At 36.5% G+C, this 26590-nt stretch overlaps 1 protein-coding gene across 5 annotated transcripts in view; it reads right to left on the reverse strand.

Moving 5' to 3' along the window:
• Nucleotides 1–308: 308 nt before the first annotated feature.
• ciita (class II, major histocompatibility complex, transactivator) overlaps nucleotides 309–26590 on the reverse strand; it is a 27644-nt gene continuing 1362 nt past the window's right edge. The window contains exons 1-23 of one of the 5 annotated variants that reach the window (XM_049467790.1): nucleotides 21162–22025; nucleotides 20601–20648; nucleotides 19286–19342; nucleotides 19152–19193; nucleotides 15154–15228; nucleotides 13928–13984; nucleotides 13545–13586; nucleotides 13194–13268; nucleotides 12608–12658; nucleotides 12200–12310; nucleotides 12022–12084; nucleotides 11874–11924; nucleotides 11125–11244; nucleotides 10934–11005; nucleotides 8687–10358; nucleotides 6688–6867; nucleotides 6451–6516; nucleotides 5643–5720; nucleotides 5403–5486; nucleotides 5222–5305; nucleotides 4393–4476; nucleotides 1933–2016; nucleotides 313–685 (exon numbers count right to left, since the gene is read on the reverse strand). In XM_049467790.1, coding sequence (XP_049323747.1) covers nucleotides 610–685; nucleotides 1933–2016; nucleotides 4393–4476; nucleotides 5222–5305; nucleotides 5403–5486; nucleotides 5643–5720; nucleotides 6451–6516; nucleotides 6688–6867; nucleotides 8687–10358; nucleotides 10934–11005; nucleotides 11125–11244; nucleotides 11874–11924; nucleotides 12022–12084; nucleotides 12200–12310; nucleotides 12608–12658; nucleotides 13194–13268; nucleotides 13545–13586; nucleotides 13928–13984; nucleotides 15154–15228; nucleotides 19152–19193; nucleotides 19286–19342; nucleotides 20601–20648; nucleotides 21162–21183 — 3294 coding nt within the window. In that variant the 5' untranslated portion in view covers nucleotides 21184–22025 and the 3' untranslated portion in view covers nucleotides 313–609. Of the gene's footprint in view, nucleotides 686–1932; nucleotides 2017–4392; nucleotides 4477–5221; nucleotides 5306–5402; nucleotides 5487–5642; nucleotides 5721–6450; nucleotides 6517–6687; nucleotides 6868–8686; nucleotides 10359–10933; nucleotides 11006–11124; nucleotides 11245–11873; nucleotides 11925–12021; nucleotides 12085–12199; nucleotides 12311–12607; nucleotides 12659–13193; nucleotides 13269–13544; nucleotides 13587–13927; nucleotides 13985–15153; nucleotides 15229–19151; nucleotides 19194–19285; nucleotides 19343–20600; nucleotides 20649–21161; nucleotides 22026–26590 lie in introns of those variants that run through there. The other 4 variants (XM_049467787.1, XM_049467786.1, XM_049467789.1 and 1 more) reach the window with 4 other exon arrangements.

A 26590-nucleotide genomic window follows, 5' to 3' on the forward strand; every position in this document is an offset into this window, starting at 1 on the left:
TCCCCCTCCTCTCTTATGTGACATGGAAACTGATTTTGTGGCCCCATTTTGCTGCATGTCTGAATTCCAGAGACAAAAGAAGTTGCTTAAAAAATCCTCCTCTAAACTACTTCCAGCAGAGGATACTACCCAGGAAGTCTTTTTCTAGTGGATTTTGGAGTGACATCACTGTGGCCACACCCACAGAGCTCATGAGCACACATACATTAATTTATTAATTCATAATTCATTTTTAAATTGTGTATATGTAGGAAAAATACACCTTTAAAAAAACAATATAAGGTACATAACAGTAGAAGATAAATCAACACTTATTATGAACAAATGGTGCATATCATTTAGGCTTTGTACAGTTCGACCTATCACTGTTTTTACAACAAAAATGTCCCAAGATCATGAATTTAATGCACACAAGTCAGTTTATTTCCTTAAAAAAAGTGTTTTATTTGGTAACTGTCCAAAAATGGTCCAAAAATAGTGCAATTCAAGAATAAAAGTACCGTTAAACCTTTAGTGTTTGGGGAGAGGACGCTGTTTAGCATTCAGTGCATTAGAGCTAAAGGAACTGTTAGTAGCAGCAATAAATGATTAAAGTAGATTGTAGGTGATTTATGGAGCTGTAATCCTGTTGTCTTGAATCCGAAGATGATCCAAAACCCCAAGTGGGATGCTGTTGTTCCACATTCTAGAAAAAAAACAGAGTGGAAATAGTTTAGTTGTTAGACAATGAAAGGATTAAATACATAATACATAATAAAGGATTGTGCTAAATGCAGGGGGGAGCAATTTGACTTAAAAAGGATAACTTTACAATATTTGAGACATTTTCATCACTATTGGTGGGTAATCCAGGTCCAGAAAGTGAAAAAAATCTTTTTTTCCCCATTTTTACATTATATAGCTCTAAACTATACAATTATAGAATATATACAAAATATACAGGCCTTTGAATAATATATATTTATATCCCACTGGCACGTTGCAATATTTCCTTTCGCCTGACGGTGGCATCACTGTGCTATAGATTTTAGTGAGCAATATTAAAAGCCATTCATGTGTCTGACTGGTATGTTAATCAATATACAGAACAGCAACAGCTAAAAAAAAAAAATAGGGCATTTAAAGCTGCACAATATTGGAAAACACTGACATTGCAATATTTTGCTGCTCTGCAAAATATATTGTGGATTTTAGTTCAATTGTCCAAAATGCCATAATACTAAATATTACACTCTATATATAATTTATTTCATGGAAATTGCTTTTGCTGTTTTTGCTGCACCAAGAGATGTGTGGGTACAAGAGAGAAGCACGTAGCGCTAATGCTAATGCGTAAAAGCAAAAAGACGCATGAATTCCGTTTTGACCGTTCACATTCATGTCTCATGTCCATGATTCGGATACGTATCCGATTCAGGACCACATATGAAAGTGATTTAAATCTGATTTGAAAAAAAAAAAATCTGATTTGGCACATTTACGCAGCCATGAAAAAAACAGATCTGAGCCACATTGAGTAAAACAATTTGATTGGAATCACTTCAGCTTGGTAATGTAAACATAGCCTTAGTTACAAGACACAATTATTTTATAGATAAATAATCAATAAAACGCATAAATTCAAGAAAATACAACATATAACATGTTAAGACGCCATTCTGAGAATGCTGTGTGTTCAAAAAACATGTTTTCTATATTTCTAAAGAATCAGATAATAAAAAATATTTTACTTGAGCTGAAATTCCAGTCATGCGATGCATGAAATTAAAAAGCAGTTTGGCCCCCAAAAAAAAGACACTTTTCTTAAATGTACAGATTAGTCATCTCTTAACGTAATCTATTAGGAAATAAGCTAAATTCTACACAGATAAATGGGAAGTGAACATTTTCAGTAAAGCAAATGAAGTAATCAGCAGTGTATCAGAGACTTACTGAAGAGACTTCAGACTCGGAGAGTTCTTTAAGGCCATGCTGAGCTTCTTAGCACCGATGTCTGTGAACTGGTTGTACTTGACACTGTGGGAGCACAAAAGAAAATATTAAGGTTATTATTATTATTAAATGCAACAGTGACATTATTTCTTATGTGACTCAAACTGATCTCAGCAGATGCTTTATGTAAAGATTTAGCTTAATCTTCTCCAGTTTCACAACATTAAGGAGTTTTAGTAAATGACAGCTGGGATTATCAATGCAAATGCAATCCAGCTTATTGTAAAAAAAAAAAAAAAAAAACATTATCCGTACAAGCCCAGTTCTTTAGTTTGCATCATTGATTTCATTAAACTTCATATGGATTTTATTTATTTTTTTCATTGACACTGCAGCAGCGCCCTCCGGTGGCCATAGTTGACCATTTATTCAGAAACCGGAGTGGTTGCAACATAAGCCTTCTAATAATTAAGTTAAATTTGAAGTCATCAATCCAAATATTTATGAGGTCTGTTACCTCTTTATAATCCCATTAAACTACTCCCTCACTGCTGTCATGCATTTTCCCTAATCATTAGTGAATGTCTTGGCCTAAAAGTTGCATAAACTCGAATGAATCACATTGCCCTGTGACCCTGACCCTGTACTACTGACCTGTTGTCAGGGTTCTAACTGGTCAGTGGCGCACCTGTTTTTCTCTGCCAACAAGAGAGCAAAACACCAGAAATTTCCACCTCACCTCACTTTTACCCATCAGCATGGATATATTTATAAACTCCAATGCCAAATTAATAGGCATGTTATTTTAATAGGCATATAAGGCATGGAAATAGACTGTTGGCAGGGAGTAAGATAGGGCCCTTTAATTTGTTATTATTTCTTTATTTGATAATGTAAATCAATAAATAACAAATATGTTTTCTGCTGTCAAATTATTATTATGACTGAATTACTGACTTACTTACTTACTTACTGACTGACTTACTTACTGACTTACTTACTAACTTACAGACAGACAGACAAACAGACAGACACTTTATTTATCCCACAGGAAATTTAGGATTCTGAAGATTCTGAAGCACATTTATTAATATTTGGCCACGTATTTTCAGAGATAAGCTTGGTAACAGTAAAAGCCCAGTGATTTTATGCAAAAAACACATATCTATTTATAATGTACTTATTTGTGTTTATTCTAATAGTCGAGAACTCATTCTGGCAACACCCACTGTCCAGATGGCTTAGGCCTTACAGTACAGTCTTGTACGATGTGCCAATACAAGCAGGCACAAACCAAAAAGGGTGTTTTTTAGTGCGCACATTCAAGGGGCACTGCCACCCATGGAATTACCGCCCTATTTTTCCATCCTTTCACTTTCGGTTTTGTGCTATTAATAACATAAACGATCACCCTGAATAAACATTCGGTCCAGGAATTCTCAGAAGCCTGGAACTTCTGGGAAATTGCACACTCCTCACTTAGTCATTCGTCACACTCCCTAAAGTTGAGTAGTCTGTGCCTGCTCCCACCCATCTGTATCTCACTTCACTCTAATTACAGAACTCACACAGTCATTCTGCGTCAGATAATCAGTAATAAATATTAAGATATATAACTTAAGATACCATCTTATGTTTGTGAAGGCGCACTATCAATTAACTTCAAATTTCTGGTTTATTTTTATACATAAGGAGCACCGGATTATAGGGCCAATTATGTGACACTAGTAAGGAACAGGGTTGTCGCTAAGTTTTCCTTCTAATTCAGCAGGTTAGGTCACTTGAGCGATATACTCACCTGTGAATGGCGAAAGAGCTAGAGCTTAGCGCAGTTAGCGGCTAATGCTAACGCTGCTCCAGCAGCGCTAGCTGGGTTAGCAGCAGGCTACAGGCTGATAATACATGCTTTTGAATGGCGAAAGGGCAAACGCTTAGCACGATTAGTGGCTAATGCTAATACTGCTAGAGAACTAAACTGGCTTTACTGCTCCTTAATACCTGACTGGTAGAACTCATACATAAGGAGCACCGGATTATAAGGCGCATTATGTGACACTAGTAAGGAACAGGGGTGTCGATATGTTTTACTTCTAATTTAGCAGGTTATGTCACTTGCCGATATACCTACCTGTGAATGGCGAAAGAGCTGGGGCTTAGCGCAATTAGCGGCTAATGCTAACGCTGCTCCAGCAGTGCTAGCTGGGTTAGCAGCAGGCTACAGGCCGATAATACTTGCCTCTGAATGGTGAAAGAGCTAACGCTTAGCACAGTTAGTGGCTAATGCTACTGGAGCACTGAATTATAAGCCACACTTTTTTGGGAAATTTAAAGGATTTTAAGTGTACCTTATAGTGCGAAAAATTACAGTAGGTATTATGCACAAGTCATTAAGCACATAACATTAAAACAGATGATTGACTAATATGGTAAATAAGTTTCTGATAGGTCAGCTAGACTTACTCCAGGTTCAACAGCGACTTCATGGCTGGTAATACAGAGGCCAGGTTTTCAGCTCCACTGTCAGCTATCTCATTCCCATAGAGACTGAAGGAACAGGATTAAAGAGAAATACAGTAATTAATGCTTTTGTCATGGCAGCCAATCACACACATACTAGTGCATCTTAAGTTTAAAATGTGAAACTCATATATTATATAGATGTATTACAAGAATCAGTGTCTCAGAAAATTAGAAGATTATACAAGACCAATTGGTACTTTTGTCAGTGTGGGCAGTGTGCCAAATCCTGCTGGAAAATGAAATCTGCATCTCCATAAAAGTTGTCAGTAGCAGAGGGAAGCTGTAAGATATGAAGTGCTGTAAGATTTTGCAGGAAAACAAAACTGCACTGACTTTAGACTTGATAATAAAACACAGTGGATCAACACCAGCAGATGACATGTCTCTCCTCCAAACCATCACTGATCATCAGTAAATTTTATTAAACATTTAATTTGTAAATCAAAGGATCAGAGTCTGGAGGAAGAGTGGAGAGACACACAGTCCAAACTGCTTGAGGTCTAGTGTGACGTTCCACCAATCAGTGATGGTTTGGAGAGACATGTCTGTCATCTGCTGGTGTTGATCCACTGTGTTTTATTATTAAGTCTAAAGTCAGTGCAGTTTTGTTTTCCCGGGAAAATCTTACAGCACTTCATGCTTCCCTCTGCTACTGACAACTTTTATGGAGATGCGGATTCCATTTTCCAGCAGGATTTGGCACACTGCCCACACTGTACCAATAAGTCTTAATGTTTCTATCAATGTACATTGTAAAAGTAGTTTTTACCTCAGTTTTTGTAGTGAGGAGGCTGCTGCCAGGCTCTGGGCCAGTTTCTCCATCCCAGCATCCCCTATTCTGTTCTGAGACAAACTGGAGGGAGAGAGATTGATGACTGCAGGGTCAGTCAAGTGTTCACAGACATAATAATTAAAGCATTTGTGCAGGAATGCTAATGCTAATCACTCACTTTAGAATTCTTAGAGATGATAGAGAATTTAAGACTCCTGCCAGTTTTTCTGCTTCAGAATCCCGGAGTATGTTGTTCTCCAGGCTGGAAGGAAGAAACCACAAAGCCATTAAACAGGTTCTAGAAATTTTTCTAAAACTAAATATACTGTAAAACAACTGCGTAATATTCTGCCAAATGGTAATGGATCATGTTAAGTGGTTTAGTTACAGAAGAAGGCGATAATAAATAAGAACTTACTCTAGGTGCTGGAGAGACTCTAGAGCAGGTAGGATCTCTATGAGTTTGAGGAAAGCTTCAGGTTCATTCCGACCAAACCTTTAGAATTGGCAAAGACAACAATGACAATCAGGTCAAACCCAGCTATCAAACCACAACACTGTAATCAACAAACACCCTATTGCTACATATATATATACTGTACAGGGGTTGGACAATGAAACTAAAACACCTGGTTTTAGAGCACAACAATTTATTGTGGTGACGGACAGTTCTGGTGGAAACAGGAGAGTTGAGATGCACATTGAATTCTGCCGTGATTTGATCAGTCGTGGTTTTATGTTTTTTGGATACAATCCGAGTTAGCACCCAAACATCCCTTTCAGACAGCTTTCTCTTACAGCGTCCACAGTTAATCCTGTTGGATGTGGTTGGTCCTTCTTGGTGGTATGCTGACATTACCTTGGATACCGTGGCTCTTGATGCATCACAAAGACTTGCTGTCTTGGTCACAGATGCTCCAGCAAGACAATTTGTCACAACCAACAATTTGTCCTCTTTTGAACTCTGGTATTTCACCCATAATGTTGTGTGCATTGCAAAATTTAGAGCAGAACTGTGCTCTTACCCTGCTAATTGAACCTTCACACTCTGCTCTTACTGGTGCAATAATGTGCAATTAATGAAGATTGGCCACCAGGCTGCTCCAATTTAGCCATGAACCACATCTGAGCATTTTGAACCCCATCAGAGACAAATGCATTCTACTGGCAAATGAGTTAATAACAAATTACAGTAGAAATACAGTATGTTTAGCTGTAATACTCACTCATACTCCAGCTTTTTAAGATGCCTGACAGCAGGGATGCCGTCCTCCAGAGTTAATTCTGATTCACTGTAATGACAAGGACATGTGTGTGTGTATTAATAGCCAGTTTCAGAAGAAGCAGATGGAAATTAGAAACTCATTTTCCTAATTTAAACACGACTTAAACTTGAAAATCTTTATAACCATATGTCTGTTTTATTATACAGTAGCAACACTACAGGAACTTTGATGCCCTACCGCATTGGCAGCTTCTTCTCCCTGTGGATTTGGACAAGTAGGCCCAGGTTGTCCAGGTGACTCAGCTGTGAGGCTTTGAATGGGTCCATGGTAAACTTGTCAAGGGCATTTTTCAAGCTCACTTCATCACTGTTGTGGTGCAAGTCTTCCCAAAGGTCAATGGTATCCAATGTTGGAGCCCTATAGAAAAAAAAAAAACAATTGTATTGCTTATAAGAGTGTATATTGCCTGGCGTGTATCACAGTATGATGTGCCAATATATATATATTATTGTGGTGTTTTAAAAAGTGTAAGAATTGGCATTATAACCACGTGGTATATGTTTTTATGAATAAATTGCTGTAAAAAAATTGTTTTGGCTTCTTGACCTTGTTCCCCTCATTGAACAAGTTTTACAAAGCCGATTGTATCCACTGGTTGTTAATGTTGTAAAACGATATCATTGTCTGAGAGCTGAGAAAAAATGTATGTTCTCCACCCAATCACAAGATTTAGATTTTTTATAAATGACAGAAATGTGACGATAAGACGTATCACTTAAGCTCTATCTGGTTGGAATTAGTTTCTCAGGGGGACATCTGTGAAAAATATGTCACACTTCTACTCAGTGATAAAACTCCTGCATCCGGACTACAATTGAAAAACAGGAGGACCAGTAAGTTTTTTGGCTTTCTCAGTCACATGACATCGCGTTCAGTAGCTCCTCCATTTCCGCTCGCTGTTGTGTTTTTTTGAATCTCCGTGAAACGCAAGCCCAAGGTGTAATTGCAACGAAATTGAGAAGAAACTGTGGATCCTGTGAAGATGTGGATCCGGACGGGACTAAAATTAATGGAGGTCCACAGAGTTCAGCGAAAAACAGTAGATAATTCAGCCTGTAATTTTCTCAGAGGACGTCTGAGAAAAACACAAACATGGTCTTCCGGACAGGAATAAAATCACAGTGGATAAAAAAAACCATTAAAGGTAAAAATTACCCCAGGACCTCCTTAGAAACTAATCCCATCTGGATAGGGCTTTAGTTACTCAGAAAAGTGTATGTAACTGCTCAGTTGAGTTAGGCAGTTAGGGTGTACAGAAACAGAACAGCATGTTAGCCTAGCATAAACACTGCACAAGATTATATCACACATTTCTTGTTACCATGCATGCAAAACACAAGCCGTAAAATCGCTCTCTGTAATCTGAGCAGCAGGTAAAGAGTCGCAGGCAGGTCTGTTCACACTCTAGTAGAGTAGCTGCATGCTCAGGTCTGTTGCAACAAGGCAAGCAAACCAATCAATTTCTTATGGCCGTGGCCTGGCCTGGAGCCCCCAGACAACAACTGGTTATAAATTGGATGTGCAATGCAGCCCATTAAATTCTGTGACGGTTAATAAAGGACAGTACATTGACACTGTTATCAGAATCCCCCTCAAGGGAAGGGGAAAAATAGGAGACCACTGATGAGTTTCTTTGATTGTACCAAATTGAAAACCTTTGGAATATAATCAAGAGGAAGATGGATGATCACAAACCATCAAACCACCAAACTGAACTGCTTGATTTTTTGCACCAGGAGTAAAGCAGCATAAAGTTATCCAAAAGCAGTGTGTAAGACTGGTGGAGGAGAACATGATTCCAAGATGCATGAAAACTGTGATTAAAAACTAGGGTTATTCCACCAAATATTGATTTCTGAACTCTTAAAACTTTGTGAATATGAACTTGTTTTCTTGTTTTCTTGAGAGAAACTGATTCAGAAACTAAAGCGGTCTCAATGTTTTTCCAGGGCTGTATATGTAGTAGTAAGTGTAAGTTGTAAACCTGATCATATTCTAATTCTACTGTATTACTACTTTGTGATTGTTCTGTAATACTTGTCGGTTCATGTCAACCAGCTGGTATCCACTTTCTGAATATGTGAATGGATAAAAACATTAAAATTTGTATAAAGAATCTAGAAACACAATTTTACCAATAAGCATCGAATAGAACAATAAAAACAAGATTCCTCACCGGAACGATGTGATGCAACTCAGTGCCACCAGCTCTTTTAGTCCACTTAATGGAACACATGTATCCCTTAGGTCGACAGAGAACGTCCTCTTAAGTCCCTTGGCGTGCTGAAGAAGGTGCCATACAACATATACATCCACTGGTGTGAGCTGAGCCCCACAGAACGACAGGTTCTCTGGAAGCTTCTTGACCAGGTGTTTGGCGAGCCGGACTTTACTGGTCTCGTAGACGCAGTGAAAGAGTTCCAGTAACCTGCCGGGGGTCAACTCGCCTGGTTTCAGGTTCTCCAGTTGGGTCTCCAGCGTCTTTCTTTTGGCCTGGGCATCATTGAAGCTTTGCAGAGCACCACAGTAATGAGGAGTGGCTTTCTGGTAGAGCAACCCCAGAATGAACCTTTGGAGGATGTCCTGCCATTCCCCACACACTTTCTTCTTCCGGTGGTTTAGAATCGTCTGGGCCACCAGCGTTCTTTCGTTTATGTCTTTGGACTGGACCAGAAACATGGCTGCCAGAAAGTTCTGCATGAAGAGGCTGGAAAAGTAAGTCACCTGTGCTTTATGGGATGCGAGTATCTCACAGTTGAGTCCACAGTCCATCAACTGCTTGGAGATCTCGGTTTGATCTTGGTTTAAAAGGGAGCTGCAGGTTTTGAAACTGTCCCAAGCCATGTTACACAACTGTGAAATGTCCTGTTTTGAGCCTTGAACTTTGTCTCTTAGCTCAAGATGATGGTCAAGCACTCTCTGACATAAGTCTGTCAAAGTAGACGGCAGCGTATCATCATCTTCTGGGTTATCCTGCTCCAGAAGGAAGCATGTAAACCGACAGAGCAAGGGATTGGAGCACAGGTTGAAGATGTATTGTTGGTTTTGGATTTTTCTTAAGGCACTCTCTTGCTTTGAAGCCTCCACAAAGCATTTCGAGACGTAGAACTGGATATCCTTTGGCGAGAAGCAGCAGATTTCCAAAATGCTGTCCACTTTGCGAAGCAGATGGTTCAGAGCGTCCTTGGGCCTGGTGGCGACCAGTAGGGTACAACCAGACAGGATCTTTTTCTGGAACAGACCAGAAAACAGCTGCCTGACGGTGTAGCTATTGTCCGTGACCGAGGTAGCAGAGGACTGGAGGAGGCCCTCGAGTTCCCCAATATCATCAAAACTGTCAAAGATAATGAGCACCTTATTGGGATTAGCGAGAACGTATTTGAAGGCAGCTTCTGAATCTTTACAGTCTGGCGCAGAAGAGAGGCCAAACAGCAAAGTCTTTAAGTCATAATTCGACTTAGTGACGTCCAAAACCTTGCAGTTCAGCAGAAATACAAACTGGAACTGTGCAAGGCCACCGGTGGACCAGTCCAACGCCAACCGCTGGATGAGCGTGCTCTTCCCAAGCCCAGTCTTTCCGAGGACAGTGATCAGTGGCTTGGGTTTGGGTCCACAGTTCTGGAAGACGTGGCTCCTGTCCACCATGGCTTTCCTTCGCTCTGAATCACTGAGCACCACTAACTCCTTCTCCAGACACTTGTTTGCATTCTTGCCGGTCTGAATGACAAGCTTCCTTTGTACCAGCCGAGTGTCAATGTAGTGAGAGTCCATCTTCTTGCCTCCTTCCATAACGCTATATGTGTCTTTTAGGTGAGACTTCAGCTTCTGAATGTAGTCCTCAACTCGTTCTGCACAAAAAATGTAAAAAAACATTAGTTTAAAAAATACATTACAATACAAATACTTCGTTATCTTGCTTAAGTAGAAGTAAATGTTGGTTATCTAAATATTACTGGAGTAATAATGTTTTAAACGCCTTTTTACTTCTACTTCTTACATTTTCACCCAATTATCTGAACGTTTTACTCCTTACTACTTTGTTTAAAAACAGCCTCTTCTAGTTCTATTCTATTTCATTTCAGCTGGTTTGTTACTGGCTAATATGGTCAATATAGTCATATGTTTGAGTTAAATATAATCATATAAGCTGTAGGTTGTTGGATGCATGTTGGTTGCATGGTATTTTGGGAACTGTAGGAGTTTTGAAGTATTGAAATGATAACTGTAGTTTTGTTTGTCCCCCCTAAACTCTTATCCTTGTTTTAACTCTCTTTATTCTTTATCTCAATATGTGTGGTGCACGATTTTGTGTACAGTTACTTCCCTTGTCGTTACTAAATAACCTTAATCTTAAGAGTAATAATAACCAAATAAATCCAGCTTTAGCAACTAAATAAATAAAAAAATAGCAACATTGTCTCACTTGGTATTTCTGGACGTGGCTCTTGCGTTCTTAGAGGCGTGGAGGGAGGAGAATAATCCTGTGGTGTTTTGTCTGTAATGGGACAAAATATAGAAGCAGACAAAACAACATTGTGTTAAACACAAACAAACAAAAGCCTCTTAGGTGTAATAAAGTATTTGAGTTAAACACTTAAAATGCTGAGTGCTCACCTTTTGAGGGTGAAACTGGAGTGGGGGGTGATGGGGGCTGAATCTTGCTGGCAGTGTCGGATAAGGAGCTCATGATTTGGGTGGTCCGGCTGAGTTCTACAGGAGCCACAGCTCCAACAGCTGAAACGCAGAAAAACGTGGTACACAGTTAAAAATACAGGTAATAAATTAATAAACTTTGTGCAACTGGCTGCAACACAAGGCCACAGCATGATTCACCCGCCCCCATGCTTAACAGTTTGAAATTTCTTCTTTACATGACATTGTGTTTTAAATTTCTGATGCTGAATTTTGTGTTGGTGACGCTTGGTGACCAAAGACTTAAGACTTACCCCGACTTTGACTCATGACCAAAGACTTAAGACTCGACTCGGACTCATGACCAAAGACTTAAGACTCGACTCGGACTCATGACCAAAGACTTAAGACTCGACTTGGACTTGTGACCAAAGACTTAAGACTTACCCCGACTTTGACTCATGACCAAAGACTTAAGACTCGACTTGGACTTGTGACCAAAGACTTAAGACTTAATGTATAATATTTTGGTATTTTGATTGACTTTGGAATGTCAGATTCTTAAAAAAAGTACTTAAAAAAAGCCTTATTCATTTCGTATTTGACATCAGATGCATTATGTAACGTCCTTAAATGAACCTCACGATAGTGTCGTAACATGCCTCCTCCCTGCGGTTATAACTGAACAGTTTAGAAATGACACAGCGAAAGTGTTAGTGAATCTCACTCACCAGGTGAAAGAGGAACGATTTGATACAGTGGACCTCCAGACTGCGGGGAGACTGCAGAGTAACACCACATGTAAAGAAACTGTTAACCATAACTGCCACAGTACCGTAATGAGAGAGCCGAAATGATAGAGATGACTCACTGACTCACCCAGAACGTAGGTGGGCCTGACTAGTCCATTAATGGGCTGTATGAGCTGCAGTGTTGGAGTAGCTATAAAGACACAGAACAATCAGAATACACAGCCAAAATAACAGATTTATCAGATTTAATAGTTAATAAATGATGAATGAATCAGATGAATGAGATGGTATTAGTAGGGTATTACCACTACAGGGCAGCAGAGAGACATGCAGGAGCTGGGGCAGTGGAGTAGACATGTTCACATCACTCATATGGGAAACGCTGCCTGCAGGGGGACTTTCAGCACTCAGCGGAGCTGAACAGACAGATGGGTGGGGAATGATGGGGGTTACCAGGAATACAGCAAGATTCACTTTCAGTTTAAACAAAGCAAAGAGATGAAAATGATGACTGTCAATGAAACTGTCAATGAAACAAATGCAGGTGACATCCAGTAGACAGACAGACAGACAGACAGACAGACAGACAGACAGACAGACAGACAGACAGACAGACAGACAGACAGACAGACAGACAGACAGACAGACAGATAGATAGATAGATAGATAGATAGATAGATAGATAGATAGATAGATAGTGCAGGTGAGCTTACCTGGCTTCTTCTGATTGAGGCGACGCCTTTTCCTTGATGATCTTTCAACTGCTAAAGAGAAACACATTAAAGAGAAACTCATTAATCCTGATTGATTGCACTTGTTCTTCTTTTAAAGCTAATTAATTGAATTAATTTAATAATTGATATTCATATGTCAATAATTAAACTCTTATAAGTGGAGTTGATCACTTTAAACATGATTAAAATGATTACATGCTGCTATTTCCCTGTATTTTCGGAAGTGACAAAAATAATAATGGAGTGTGGCACATCCCTGTCTTTTTTTTTACTTTATTTTAATATTTTATGGTACTTTTTATTGCTTTTTAAAAGTAAAATCTTAATATTGGAAACCTTTAGAAGTGTGTGTGGAGAATTGTGGATAATCGAGGGTTTGGAAGGATACATCAGCTGCGTCCTTCAAGTTGCTCTGTACATTAGCTACATTTATCTGCAGTATATGAAGGATAATTCAGTTTGCAACAGCCTTCTTTGACGCAGTGGACATGAAATGCAGCCTAAAATTTGGAACACAGCTTTTGAGCGAGTTCTGGAACAGAAAAGCAGTTTGTTTTTTTTGTACCTGGTCGTTTCCTCTTGGGCTTTTTCCCATTTTCGTTTTCCTCTTTCACCAGGATGGGACACTCAGCTTCTGCATCTGAAGCAGAGGAAGGAAAGGGTTAAAAACATATAATACCCCACCCAGTTTACTGATTTCCTGACCTAATATACTACCCACCCACAGAAGAGCCACTTTGGGTTTAATAAAGAACCATCATAGTAATGTACTGTAGATGTTTGAGAATGAAGAACCTTCTTAACTCTAAAAAAGCTTCAATTTTTTTCAAACCCAAACTTTTTTTGGGGCTATCACCCACATAACGATTTGCATAACCTTTATTTATATAAAAAAAAGTCAATTCCAAGAACTCACCCAGTGTTTCGAATTCATCCTTCAGAGACTCAATCAAAGCATCTGCAGGGAAACACAAAGAAACAGGGTCTTTTTAATTTTATTATAATATCCCAGGGGACTTTTTATGCTTTTTAAACTTTTATATTAATAACGAAAACCTTTAGAAGTGTGTATGTTTCGCCCAGTTTACATGGTGCTATTTCTTTCCCCATCACACTATACATGTGTGGAGAATTGTGGATAATCGAGGGTTTGGAAGGATACATCAGCTGCGTCCTTCAATTTGCTCTGTACATCAGCTACTTTTCTCTGCTGTATATGAAGGATAATTCAGTTTGGAACAGCCTTCTTTGACGAAGAGAGAGAGAGAGAAAGAGAGAGAGAGAATGAAATAGACTGACCTATACTGTCACACTCCAGCAAATCAGGTCTGGATAACAGTTCCTCAAACAAGGAGGCTGGGAAAAACAAAAAACAAAGGTGTTAAATCAGTTTAGTCAACAATACAGATCATTGGGGTATGCATCATGTAATAATGTGATAATGATGTCTGGCAGACTAAAGCCTTTTTTTATTATAATATCACAGGTTAGTTTTATATTTTTAAATTCAAATCTTAGTAATGGAGATCATTTCAATGCTGATGTTTGTCTTTTTCCCCCTAATTACGGTGGCCGAGAACGCCCAACACTATGCAAATTGAAAGCGCTGCAAAAGCACAAAACACATCCATCAAAATGACAACACAGGCGCTGCAAAAAAGATAAACTTGATTAAAAAAAACGTGCTGCAAATAATCATAACACAACGGAATTTTCCCGGGGGACCTTAAAAGATGCTGTACTAAGACGGCGTTTTAGGGCCACACAAAAAAAAAAAACAGTTCACTTTGAGAATAAAGTAGTAATATTGCGAGAAAAAAGTCGTAATATAACGACTTTATTCTCGCAGTATTACTACTTTAATCTCGTAATATATCGACTTTATTCTTGCAATATTACGACTTTGATCTCGTAATATTACGACTTTATTCTTGCAATATTACGACTTTATTCTCGTAATATTACGCCTTTATTCTCAAAGTGAACTTTTTTTTTGTATAGCCCTAAAACGCCGTCGTAGAACAGCACCTTTTAAGGTCCCCCGGGAAAATTCCGTTGTGTTGTGATATAATAAAAATGTGACGTAATATTACGAGATTAAAGTAGTAATATTATGAGATTAAAGTCATAATATTACGAGAATAAAGTCTTAATATTACGAGATTAAAGTCGTTATATTGTGAGAATAAAGTTGATATATTACGAGATTATAGTCGTAATATTATGAGAATGAAGTTGTAATATTACGAGATTATAGTTGTAATATTACAGGATTAAAGTCGTAATATAATGAGGATAAAGTCATAGTATTTTACCTAATAATTCTGTACATGTTTAGAGATTTGTGTGTAAACGAGGGCTTGGAAGTATACATCAGCTGCGACAAAGGATCAGCTGTGTACGAAGGATCCTTTACTTTGGGAAAGCCTTCAAAAATGCAGAAGCCGAAGAAATAGAGCCTAGACTTCAGAACATGGGTATTGAGTAAGTTTTACTGAATTAAAACTCTGCTTATTGTTTTGTACCTGATAGTTTCCTCTTGGTCCTTTTCCCATCTTCATTCTCCTCTTTCAGCGGGACCTGACACTCAGCTTCCGCATCTAAAGCAGGGGCAGGAGTCAGGGGGTTAAAGCAAAGAGGGATAAAAAGAGGGATAAAAACATTATCCATCTGCTTTCTTTAAACAAATATATGAATTTCCTTGATTTTGCCAAATTGAAATCCTCTGGAATATAATCAAGAGGAAGATGGATGATCACAAGCCATCAAACCACCAAACTGAACTGCTTGAATTTTTGCACCAGGAGTGTAAAGCAGCATAAAGTTATCCAAAAGCAGTGTGTAAGACTGGTGGAGGAGAACATGATGCCAAGATGCATGAAAACTGTGATTAAAAACCACCAGGGTTATTCCACCAAATATATATTTCTGAACTCTTAAAACTTTATGAATATGAACTTGTTTTCTTTGCATTATTTGAGGTCTGAAAGCTCTGCATCTTTTTTTGTTATTTCAGACATTTCTCATTTTCTGCAAATAAATGCTCTAAATGACAATATTTTGGTTTAGAATCTGGGAGAAATGTTGTTTGTAGTTTATAGAATAAAACAACGATGTTTATTTTACTCAAACATAAACCTATAAGTAAACTGATTCAGAAGCTGAAGTGCTCTCTTATTTTTTTTTTGTTTGTAGATATCTTGAATTATCTTTCTAAACAAAGCATCCAATTACCATATATGAACCAGATACGAGCTACTTAATGGCTCTGTGCATATTTTAGCAGTTTCTCTGAAGCAGAACAAGTAATCAAACACAGAATATTTCCCACCTTGATCTGGCTGGGAAATCAGCGTGGAATTTCAAACAACACGTCAGCCTGGAGGAGAGAAACTATCCAACACAACTCATGAGCTCAAGTTCATGAGCTCTACTTTACATGATGTTTTACAAATACATTAATAATAAAAAATATTATTTCTCTTTCTTAAGACATAAGTGTTTAATATTAGATATTTTAACATAAACAAATTAATTAATGTAAGATTATCATAGATCAATTAGATTTATATTATTGCTGCCAATCACTTAAATAAATAATCAAATTAATCACAACAATATTCTGTAATTACTTACTATTAATTGCTTTGTTTCTCTTTCTCAAGACTTCAGTGTTTAATGTTGGATATTTTAATATAAACATATTAATTAGTGTAAAATTGGCAAAATGAAATTAGATTTATATTAGTGCTGTCAGTCACTTCAAAATTAGTCAAATTTATCACGACAATATTCTGTGATTAATCGCAAATAATCCCATATGCTTTTCTGAATTTTCTGAATTAAATTAAAAAAATGAAAGTAAGTCACTTAATAATCACATAATTAAGCCGTTTAATCAAAACAATATTCAGTAATTAATCGTGATTAATTCCACTTGTTTCTCTGTAGACACACTTTTTTTTTAAATAGTGGATATTTACATGTAAACATAATAATAAAAGTAAAATTGGCAAAATTGTATTATATATTAATATTAGTGCTGTCAATCACTTCAAAATTAGTCAAATTAATCACAACAATATTCTGTGATTAATCGCAAATAATCCCACTTGTTTTCCTAAATGTTCTAAATATAATTAAAATAATGTAAGTAAGATTAGCCAACTTTTGGTGCTGTTAATCACTTAATAATCACATAAATAATCAGTTTAATCAAAACATTATTCAGTGATTAATCGTGATTAATCCCACTTGTTTCTCTGTAGACACACTTTTTTTTAATAGTGGATATTTACTTGTAAACATAATAATAATAAAAGTAAAATTGGCAAAATGGCATTTTATATTAATATTAGTGCTGTCAATCACTTTACAATCTGTCAGAATAATCACAACAATTTTCTGTAATTAATCGTGATTAATCCCACTTCTTTCTATAAAGACATATTTTTTAAATAGCGGACATTTAATAACGTGTAAATAAAAAAATGAAAGTAAAATCTGCTAAATTTAATTAGACTTATCTTAGTGCTGACAATCTCTTCAAAATTTGTCAGAATAACCACAACAATATTCAGTGATTAATCGTGATTAATCCCACTTGTTTTTCTGGAGATGAATGCTTTATTAGTGGATATTTAAATGTAAATAAAATTGGCAAAACTGAATTATATATATTTTAGTGCTGTTAATTGCTTAAATAAATAAACAGATTAATCACAACTATATCCTGTAATTAATCGCGATTAAAACAATACATTTAGACTTTTTAAAATTTTATTATAAATAGGATTAAGTTTAATGAAGAGCTTTAAAAGTGTGAGTGAGTGATTGTGTGCCTTGCCATGAGCAATCTGGTGGGTGTTTAACTCATATTCACAAGATAACACCTTACAACTTATACAGGTGTCCCATGACTTTTGACACATTACTGTATAATCAAAAGCATACGGAATACAGAGACAATGCTTTAGTAAACCTCAGTAGTGTATACACACCTCACATGAACACTCTGCTAACGGAACTGGCGAGCAGTGTAGTGTACCAAACAGGAAGTCAAGACCCTCTGTGGCTACGAAGTTTGAGAAAAACACCCCCTCCTTCCATCTGCTCTCTTGAATAACTTAATGTGAGAAGTGAACTTTTTAAAGAATAAGGTTCCAAAAACATGTGTGTAAACCCAAGACAAGAACCATTAGGAACCTTTGTGTTTTTAGGGACCAGACCACAGACAGGTTTTAGGGATGCACCAATCTGGTTTTGGTGACAAACCAAACTAAATGATCTAAATTGGGTATTAAATAATTAGGCTAATCCATTCTCTGAACCCAAAGCCGACACTGTGGGCAGCAAAATGTACCCTGTTTAATCAGTGCAGTGCCCTCAACCTGTCATCAACTACCAGTAAGTAATCCAGCTCAGAAAAAAAAGTTAGCATCACAGCTAACATGCTCCAAGCCTGACAAGACAAGACATCTGTTGGCAATGTTGCTAAGCCACTCCAACACTGCCAAAGAAAAGATGGCTGCTCTTTCTGGCAGCATCACAGCTTTAACCCAGCTGAGACCAGATGTTAAAATTGTGGCTAACCCACTTAGGTATTTTAAGTTCAGCGTAATCTACAGCCATGAAACATATACGTTAACATATAATACCACAACAAACAGCAAACCGCAAAACATAGCTCATCTAACCAGCACAGTGCCCTCAACCTGTCATCAAATATCAGCAAGTAGTCCAGCTCAGAATACAGTTAGTATTTTAGTTATAATGCTCTATGTCTGCAGAGGCTAGCTGTTACCATTAATGCTAAGCTACTTCAACATTACAGAGGCTGCCTTATGTCTCTGTTAGCATCGCAGTATTAACCAGTCTAAGCCCAGCTGTTATCATTGTGGCTAAAATATTGTTTTCGCCTATAAAACACAGGTTATTATATTCTACGCATTTTCAGCATGTCAGCAACTATTAGCAAGTAATCCAGCTCAGAATACAGTTAGCATTTTAGTTAAGATGCTCGAGGTCTATCAAGGCTGGCTGTTAATATTAATGCTAAGCTATTTCAACATTAGAGAGGCTGCCTTATGTGTCTGTTAGCATCGCAGTATTAACCAGTCTGAGCCCAGCTGTTATCATTGTGGCTAAAATATTGTTTTCGCCTATAAAACACAGGTTATTATATTCTATGCATTTTCAGCATGTCAGTAACTATTTTCAAGTAATCCAGCATGGTTTCCAAAAATGAAATCCCATATTAAATTCTGTTGCAACCACCCAGTGCATATCTTACTGGTATCAGATACACAATTTATGTATTTATGTTGGGTTTGGAACCAAAAAAGATGGAATGGTGCATCCCTACCGAGTTAAGGAGCAATATACAGTACCAAACGTGGCTCAAACATCATAGTAATATACATGTTTGAGAATTAAAAACTTTCTCAACTTTAAAGAAGTTTATCCTAATACATTCCAATAAATATATACCTTCATTTGTAAAGTATATGCTGAGATATCTTACCCAGTGCATCACATTCCTCCTTCAGGGACTCAAAGTAAGCATCTGCGGGGAAACACAAAGACACAGGGTCAGATCAGGTGGTTATATGTGGCACTTATATGGACGAGGAGAAAGAGAGAAAGAGAGCATCTGACCTGGAGTCTCGAACTCCGGCAAATCAGGTCTGAATAACAGTTCCTCAAACCAGGAGACTGAGAAAACAAGAAACCAAGAGTTAAATCAGTTTGGTCAACAAAGTCTCTAAGTATCATTTTCATACATCCAATTTTAACCCTAGTTAACCCAACTCCAACTCAACTCTACCCTACTCAACCCTACCCTACCCAACCTTACCTAACCCAATCCAACTCAGCCCCAACCCTATCCTATCCTACCCATCCCTACCCTTACCAACCCCAACCTACCCTACCCAACCTTACCTAACCCAACCCAACCCAACTCAGCCCTAACCCTATCCTACCCTACCCAACCCTACCATACTCTAACCAACCCCAACCGATCTAATTTAACCCAACCCAACTCAGCTTAACTCAACCCAACTCAACCCAACCCAACCCCAAACAAAACTTAACTCAACCCAATCTAAACCAACCCAGACCCAATTTGGCCCCAACTTATGCGTACCCAACCCCAACCAATCTAATCTAGTCTAATCCAAACCCAACCCAACCTAACTTAAATCAACCCAACCAACCCAACCCAACCCAATCCAAACACAATCCAACTCAACTCAACCACATTTAATATAATCCAAACCCAACCCAATTCAAACACAACTTAAACCCAACTCAAATCCAACTCAAACACAACACAACCCAACTTAAGTCAGGGCATTAACCTGACTGATGTGTATGATGTTCATATAAAGTAAAAAGAAAATTCTGCTGTGCTTTTGGGTGGAAGGTTTTTATGCTTTAATAAGGTTTATAAAACATTTATAGATTTGTCTATTTATGTTTGTCCCGCATACTGAAAAGTTTCAGATCCTCATACAATGCACCCCCACCTACACAACCTCACACACACACACACACACATAAATATATATATGTACATATAAATATATATTTATATATGTGTAACTTTCAGTCCCTCCTCGTTTAGTTGCATGGAATCATGACACTATATTTTATGAAGCCTATACTACGAATATATCAAATAATAAGAAAGGTCAAACCCAGCCTAATGAAAAATCCTTCTTAAGCTCAATATAATTCCAGTATTACTGTATACTTGTTTAATGTTTTGTAATATATTATAATAAAAAGGCACTATTGCTTACACAACAGAGAATATTTCGGCCTCTCTATATATTTATATAATTTGGCTGCACTGAATTTAGAACCATAATTTTCTATCCAAATATGGTAAAAACAAATATATATATATAAACATATAAAATCAAGGTAATAGACCATTAATGTCAATCTGAAAAGCAGTGTTTCTTACCTGGTACAAGATCCAGGAGTTGTGGATCTGGGGTGAGGGGCTCGCTTTCTGTAGTTAAAAAAATTAGAAACACACACACACACACACACACACACAAATAATTTTTTTTAATGAAAAATCATATCTCTACCTATACTAATATGGTATTTATAGCTTATGTTCAAATACTAAATGCTTTTTCATTGCACTGTCAAACAAAGGAACACACTCTAACACACACACACACACACACACACACACACACACTAACACACATTACTACACTAATACACACCACCACATAAACAGCACTGTCCAGGCAGCTGCATTGCTGAAACTGACGAAGCTTCAGCAGCGCAGGTGCAATAAAACACACATCAGAACAAACCCAACCCAACAGCCAAGTCATAAAACATTAAATTTAAACCCTTTCCTCGCTTATGAACGTTTAAAACTATTAAAAATACTACTCTTGTTATCGCACACCTTATAAAAGAAAGATTACATCAAAGTTACATTTTCCCAATTGCTAAAAATAGTCATTAATAATGAGATATTCTAATCATTTCCAATAATAATCACCTGTATCAGAGAGCTGCTTCATCCTGCTGTCAGATCATTTATTCCATAATAGGATATTCCACTTTAAGAGAGAGAGAATAATCAGCGTCTGTGTGCGTGTGTGTGTGTGTGTGTGTGTGTGTGTAGCGCCTGTGCTCTGCACTGGTGGCAGTGTTTGGTTTGCCGAATGCCTGAGAGCTGCTTTTGCTTTCACTCTGCAGGGACTTTTGGTTACCTCTGGTAACAGACAGGCAAGAGTGCACTACTAACTAATAACATATCAAATCTATAAAATAATCACAAGCAGTTTGAGACTAATACGCTGATTTTACAGCATATAACTGTTTATATAACTAATATTACAGGACCCAGGCAATGAATGGTCTAAAGCTTTGGGTATAATAGAACCTAATTTGCTATGCAAATTATCCTTAGATTTGTTAATAAAATACTGTGGTTCTCTTATTATACTGCATACAGAAATCAGCCATAACATTATAACCACCTGTCTAATATTATTTACAGTAATATTTAATGAGTTCCCTGCTAAAACAAGTCCACTAAACCTTATATACTGTAAGAAAAAGAAAATAAAATGTAAAATATACACAAGCAGGATATTTGGTGTATTTTGGTAAATATACCATACACTGATAATACTCTGCATAACAAAGCTTTATTAACTTTTATGACCTAATGTTATCGACTACGTAAGGCAACAAACAGTAAGAGTAAAGTTTTTGTTTTTGGTGCAGAATCTTATTTTCTCAAAGCTGGTACTTTTAACAGTGTGGGCAGTGTGCCAAGTCCTGCTGGAAAATGAAATCCTCATCTCCATAAAAGTTGTCAGCAGAGGGAAGCATGAAGCGCTGTAAGATTTTCCGCAGATTTCATTTTCCAGCAGGACTTTCCAGGACAATGCTCTTATATAATATTCAAATTTTCTAAATCACATATTTTTGTGTGTTTTTTTTTTTAATTGGCTGTAAACCATTATCATCAACAATAACAGAAAAGAACCCCTAAAATTGATCTTTCTGTGTGTAAAACATCTATATAATATATCTGTATATACTGTGCATATATTTATATTAAGATGCCTATATTTAGTACCAAAATAAATATTTTTAACCCTATTTTTTAAGAGCTTCTTTGATTTTATCAAAATGAAAAGCTCTGGAATATAATCAAGAGGAAGATGGATGAACACAAGCCATCAAACCACCAAACTAAACTGCTTGATTTTTTTTGCACCAGGAGTAAAGCAGCATAAAGTTATCCAAAAGCAGTGTGTAAGACTGGTGGAGGAGAAGAACACGATGCCAAGATGCATGAAAACCAGATGGATGGGATTAAAAACCAACCAGGGTTATTCCGTTAAATGTTGATTTCTGAACTTTGTTAATAGATTAGCTCCTAAAATAGAGTCTTCCCCAACAGCCTCACAAAAAGCACATCTATCTGTTTTTAAATGGAGCACCATAACTGAATTTCCCTCCCAAATGGAATGGTAAGAGCATTTTGGTAAGAGTATTTTAAATGTAGCTCCTTCAACCACAGACGCAGCTCCTCTCCAGTGGAAGTACAGTAAATAATTTGGCTTTACTTTATGGTTAATGTGTATAATGCAGCTTTTTATGAAGTGAGGTCTGGGCATGATAACGAAACTAGTAAGAAAACAGGTACGTGCATGCCAGCCAACATTACCAACCAAAACTAAAAGAAAAGGGCATGCAGGTTATTTTCATCTGTGTAGACATGCCAGTTTTATCAGTTTTACCGTCTTGGCAGGAAATGCCAAACCAACCCACACAGCTCCTTTAAGACGTTTAAACAGGACACACACCTCCCCTGTATGGCCACACCCCTCGCTATTGTGCCCAGGACTCTAGGCTCACCAGGAAAGTCCGGGGATTTTTTTTTCAGCGCCTATCCTTGGCTCACCGGCTTGTTTTTCCATGTTAACTGTTATCTAGCGCCACAGTCCAATTAACCTCAAAGCATGCCAGCTCTGTCTGCATCTGTTAGGTGGCTTTAGGTAACTAAAGTTCAACTGTGAAAGTGAGCCTCTGTTCACAACACCACCAACACTGTGACGCTGTTGGATATCCTGCAAAACTGCCTGTGCCGAAGAAAACACAGCAATGGCTCCGTCCAATCAGAGCTCTGGGAAATAAAACATTTCCAATTTCCTATAAAGTCTAAAAAAAATCAAACACAACATTATGACTCTATTATCTATTTCACTGCAGCCATCATCCCTTTTATAATTCAGCTCTACTGATCATATACAACAATTTGTAGTTCTATAATAACAATTCTACAGATTGTAGTTCTGTATCTGTTTCTCTGCATACTTTATTATTATTATCCTCCTTTCACCATGTCCTTCAACCCTGGTGAAAAAAAATATATACTTAATTGTACTTAAAACATATTGAGAATAAGTCTAAGTCTAAGTATGACAGATTTATGTACGTACCTAAAATATATATATATTAAAAGTACATTAATATTATGCGTTCATCAAATGTTTGAAAGTAAAATTTGATCATACTTAAAAAAAAAAATACAATACAATATGAAGTATGAAGGACACTTTTAGTTAAATGTAGTTCAATATGATTCTAAAATACAATACTTATTTACAAATATACTTTTGTACATTTATAGCAAAGAGTGTTCTAAACAACTCTTACAGTAATTCACTTTTTAACTTTTTTTAGTAAACTAAAATGTATTCCAATTGGAAAATATAAATATAAGTAAATTATAGGATAAAGTGTTAAATAACACTAAAATCTAAAATAAAAAAAATAAAAAGTAAATTTGCAGCATGCTAAAAAATTGTCCTTGTCCTTGTCCTGGTCTGGGTCTTGTCTTTGTCTTATCTTTGTCTTGTCTTGTCCTTGTCTTATCTTTGTTTAGTCCTTGTTTTGTTCTTGTCTTATCTTATCTTATCTTTGCCTTTTTCTTGTCCATGTTTTGTCCTTGTCTTGTCTTATTTTTTTCTTGTCTTGTCTTTGTCTTGTCCTTGTCTTTGTCTTTTTCTTGGTCCTGTCTTGTCTTGCTTTGACTTGTCTTTGTCTTTTCTTGGTCATGTCTTCTCTTGTCTTTGTCTTATCTTGTCTTGGTCATGTCCTTGTCTTGTCCTTTCCTTTTCTTGCCTTGTCCTTGTTTTGTCCTTGTCTTGCCTTATCTTTGTCTTGTCCTTGTTTTGTTCTTGTCTTGTCTTGCCTTATCTTTGTCTTGTCTCGTCTTTGTCTTATTGTTGTCTTGTCCTTGTCTTGTCTTTGTCTTTTTTGGTCCTGTCTTGTCTTGCTTTGACTTGTCTTTGTCTTGGTCCTGTCTTGTCTTGCCTTGACTTGTCTTTGTCTTGTTCATGATCATGTATTCTCTTGTCTTTGTCTTATCTTTGCCTTGTCCTTGTCTTGTCTTTGTCTTTTTCTTGGTCCTGTCTTGTCTTTGTTTTTTTCTTGGTCATGTCTTCTCTTGTCTTTGTTATGTCCTTGTCTTGTCCTTGCCTTTTCTTGTCTTGTCTTTTTCTTTTTTTTTGTCCTTGTCCTTGTCCTGTCCTTGTCTTGTCTTTGTTTTTGCTCAGGGCTGAGAAGCTCCAAACTAGCATTTTCCAAAATACAAAATCCTGAAAGGACCTGATTTGTTCCAATCAGGAATTTCCTAAATGACGTCATGGCTTAAATGTAGGAGGAGTTGTTTGATTATTGAGGGAAAGAACATTATTGTCCAGATTGATCCACTTTTTTTGGTCGTCTGGGTTTTTTCCCCAGTATGTCTTCTGGCCTGGGTCTGTTCTGTTTCACTTTTACACATGTGGGAAGTGTCTGACAGGCTTTCAAAGAGCCAAAACAATCCCATAATTGTCCACCAATCCCACATAGTTTGGCACAGTTTTTCCAAACTACCCTGCCCTGTTACATAAGCACGGCAGGAAGTCTTTACTCCCCTGACACTGGGGGGCACTGGCCAAAATGAATAGCACATTTTTCTCAATCTGAGAACATTGTAGGCAGGAACATTCTAAATAAATATATTTAAAATATTTTAATTTGTATAACTTGTTTTTATGGAGTAAGAAGGCAAAAAGCAAGTTAGAACATGTATTATGGTAAAACTACCAAAAACTAAAATGTATTATAATGACTAAAATATTATCTACTTTGAAATTGGAAAAAAAAGAAAAAGCACAGTGTAAATATCTAAATAAATAATGGCAGCACTCAAACAACCCTTTGTATCACCTTCACTTTCACTTTTAGTGCTATTTTAGAGCTTTTAGGGCAGAAGCCTAAATAAGAATTCCCCATATCTGTTCTACAAAAGGTTCTTGGGTTAATACAGTATATGTATAAATGTATTAACCTATCAATTGCTTAAAATAAACAAAACAAAACAGAACAAAACTAGAAAACTTCCCTAATCATTTAAAAACATTAATATGCACAGTTCTGGAAAAAATGATAATAAGAGAGCACTTAAAAATGATGAGTTTCTTTGATTTGACCAAATTAAAAACCTCTGGAATCAATCTATAATCAAGAGAAAGATGGATGATCACAAGCCATCACTTGCCTGGCCTACAGTTTTGAATCAAGTAGATTAGAATGAATTAATCTGTATATTTTTTATATTTTACATCTGAAAATCTTAATTCCCCCAAATATATGTTTGATTGTTTAAATATATTATTATTATTAGTTATTATTTTAAAAAGTAGGTTTAACAGCAAATTACACCACCTGACAAGTTCAAAACAAAAAAAAGCAATAATAAAATACTAATTTATGAATCCTATCACTAAATTGTATCATAAGATTCAAATGCTGTGAATATATTTAAATACAGTATTATTATATAGCAGTGAATTATTGATTATACAGTATTATAAAGTATTAAAAGATTGATTATATAGTATTGCATTAATGATTATACAGTATTATTATTTAGCAGTGAATTATTGATTATACAGTATTATAATGTGTTGAATTATTGATTATACAGTACTGCATTATTGATTATACAGTATTATTATTTAGTATTGAATTATTGATTATACAGTATTATAATGTGTTGAATTATTGATTATACAGTACTGCATTATTGATTATACAGTATTATTATATAGTATTGAATTATTGATTATCCAGTGTTATAAAGTATTAAAAGATTGATTATACAGTACTGAATTATTGATTATACAGTATTATTATATAGTATTGAATTATTGATTATACAGTGTTATAAAGTATTGAATTATTGATTATACAGTGTTATAATGTGTTGAATTATTGATTATACAGTACTGCATTATTGATTATACAGTATTATTATTTAGTATTGAATTATTGATTATACAGTATTATTATATAGTATTGAATTATTGATTATACAGTGTTATAAAGTATTGAATTATTGATTATACAGTGTTATAA

Source organism: Astyanax mexicanus, chromosome 19 (assembly GCF_023375975.1).
Source record: "Astyanax mexicanus isolate ESR-SI-001 chromosome 19, AstMex3_surface, whole genome shotgun sequence".
Lineage (NCBI taxonomy): Eukaryota > Metazoa > Chordata > Actinopteri > Characiformes > Acestrorhamphidae > Astyanax > Astyanax mexicanus.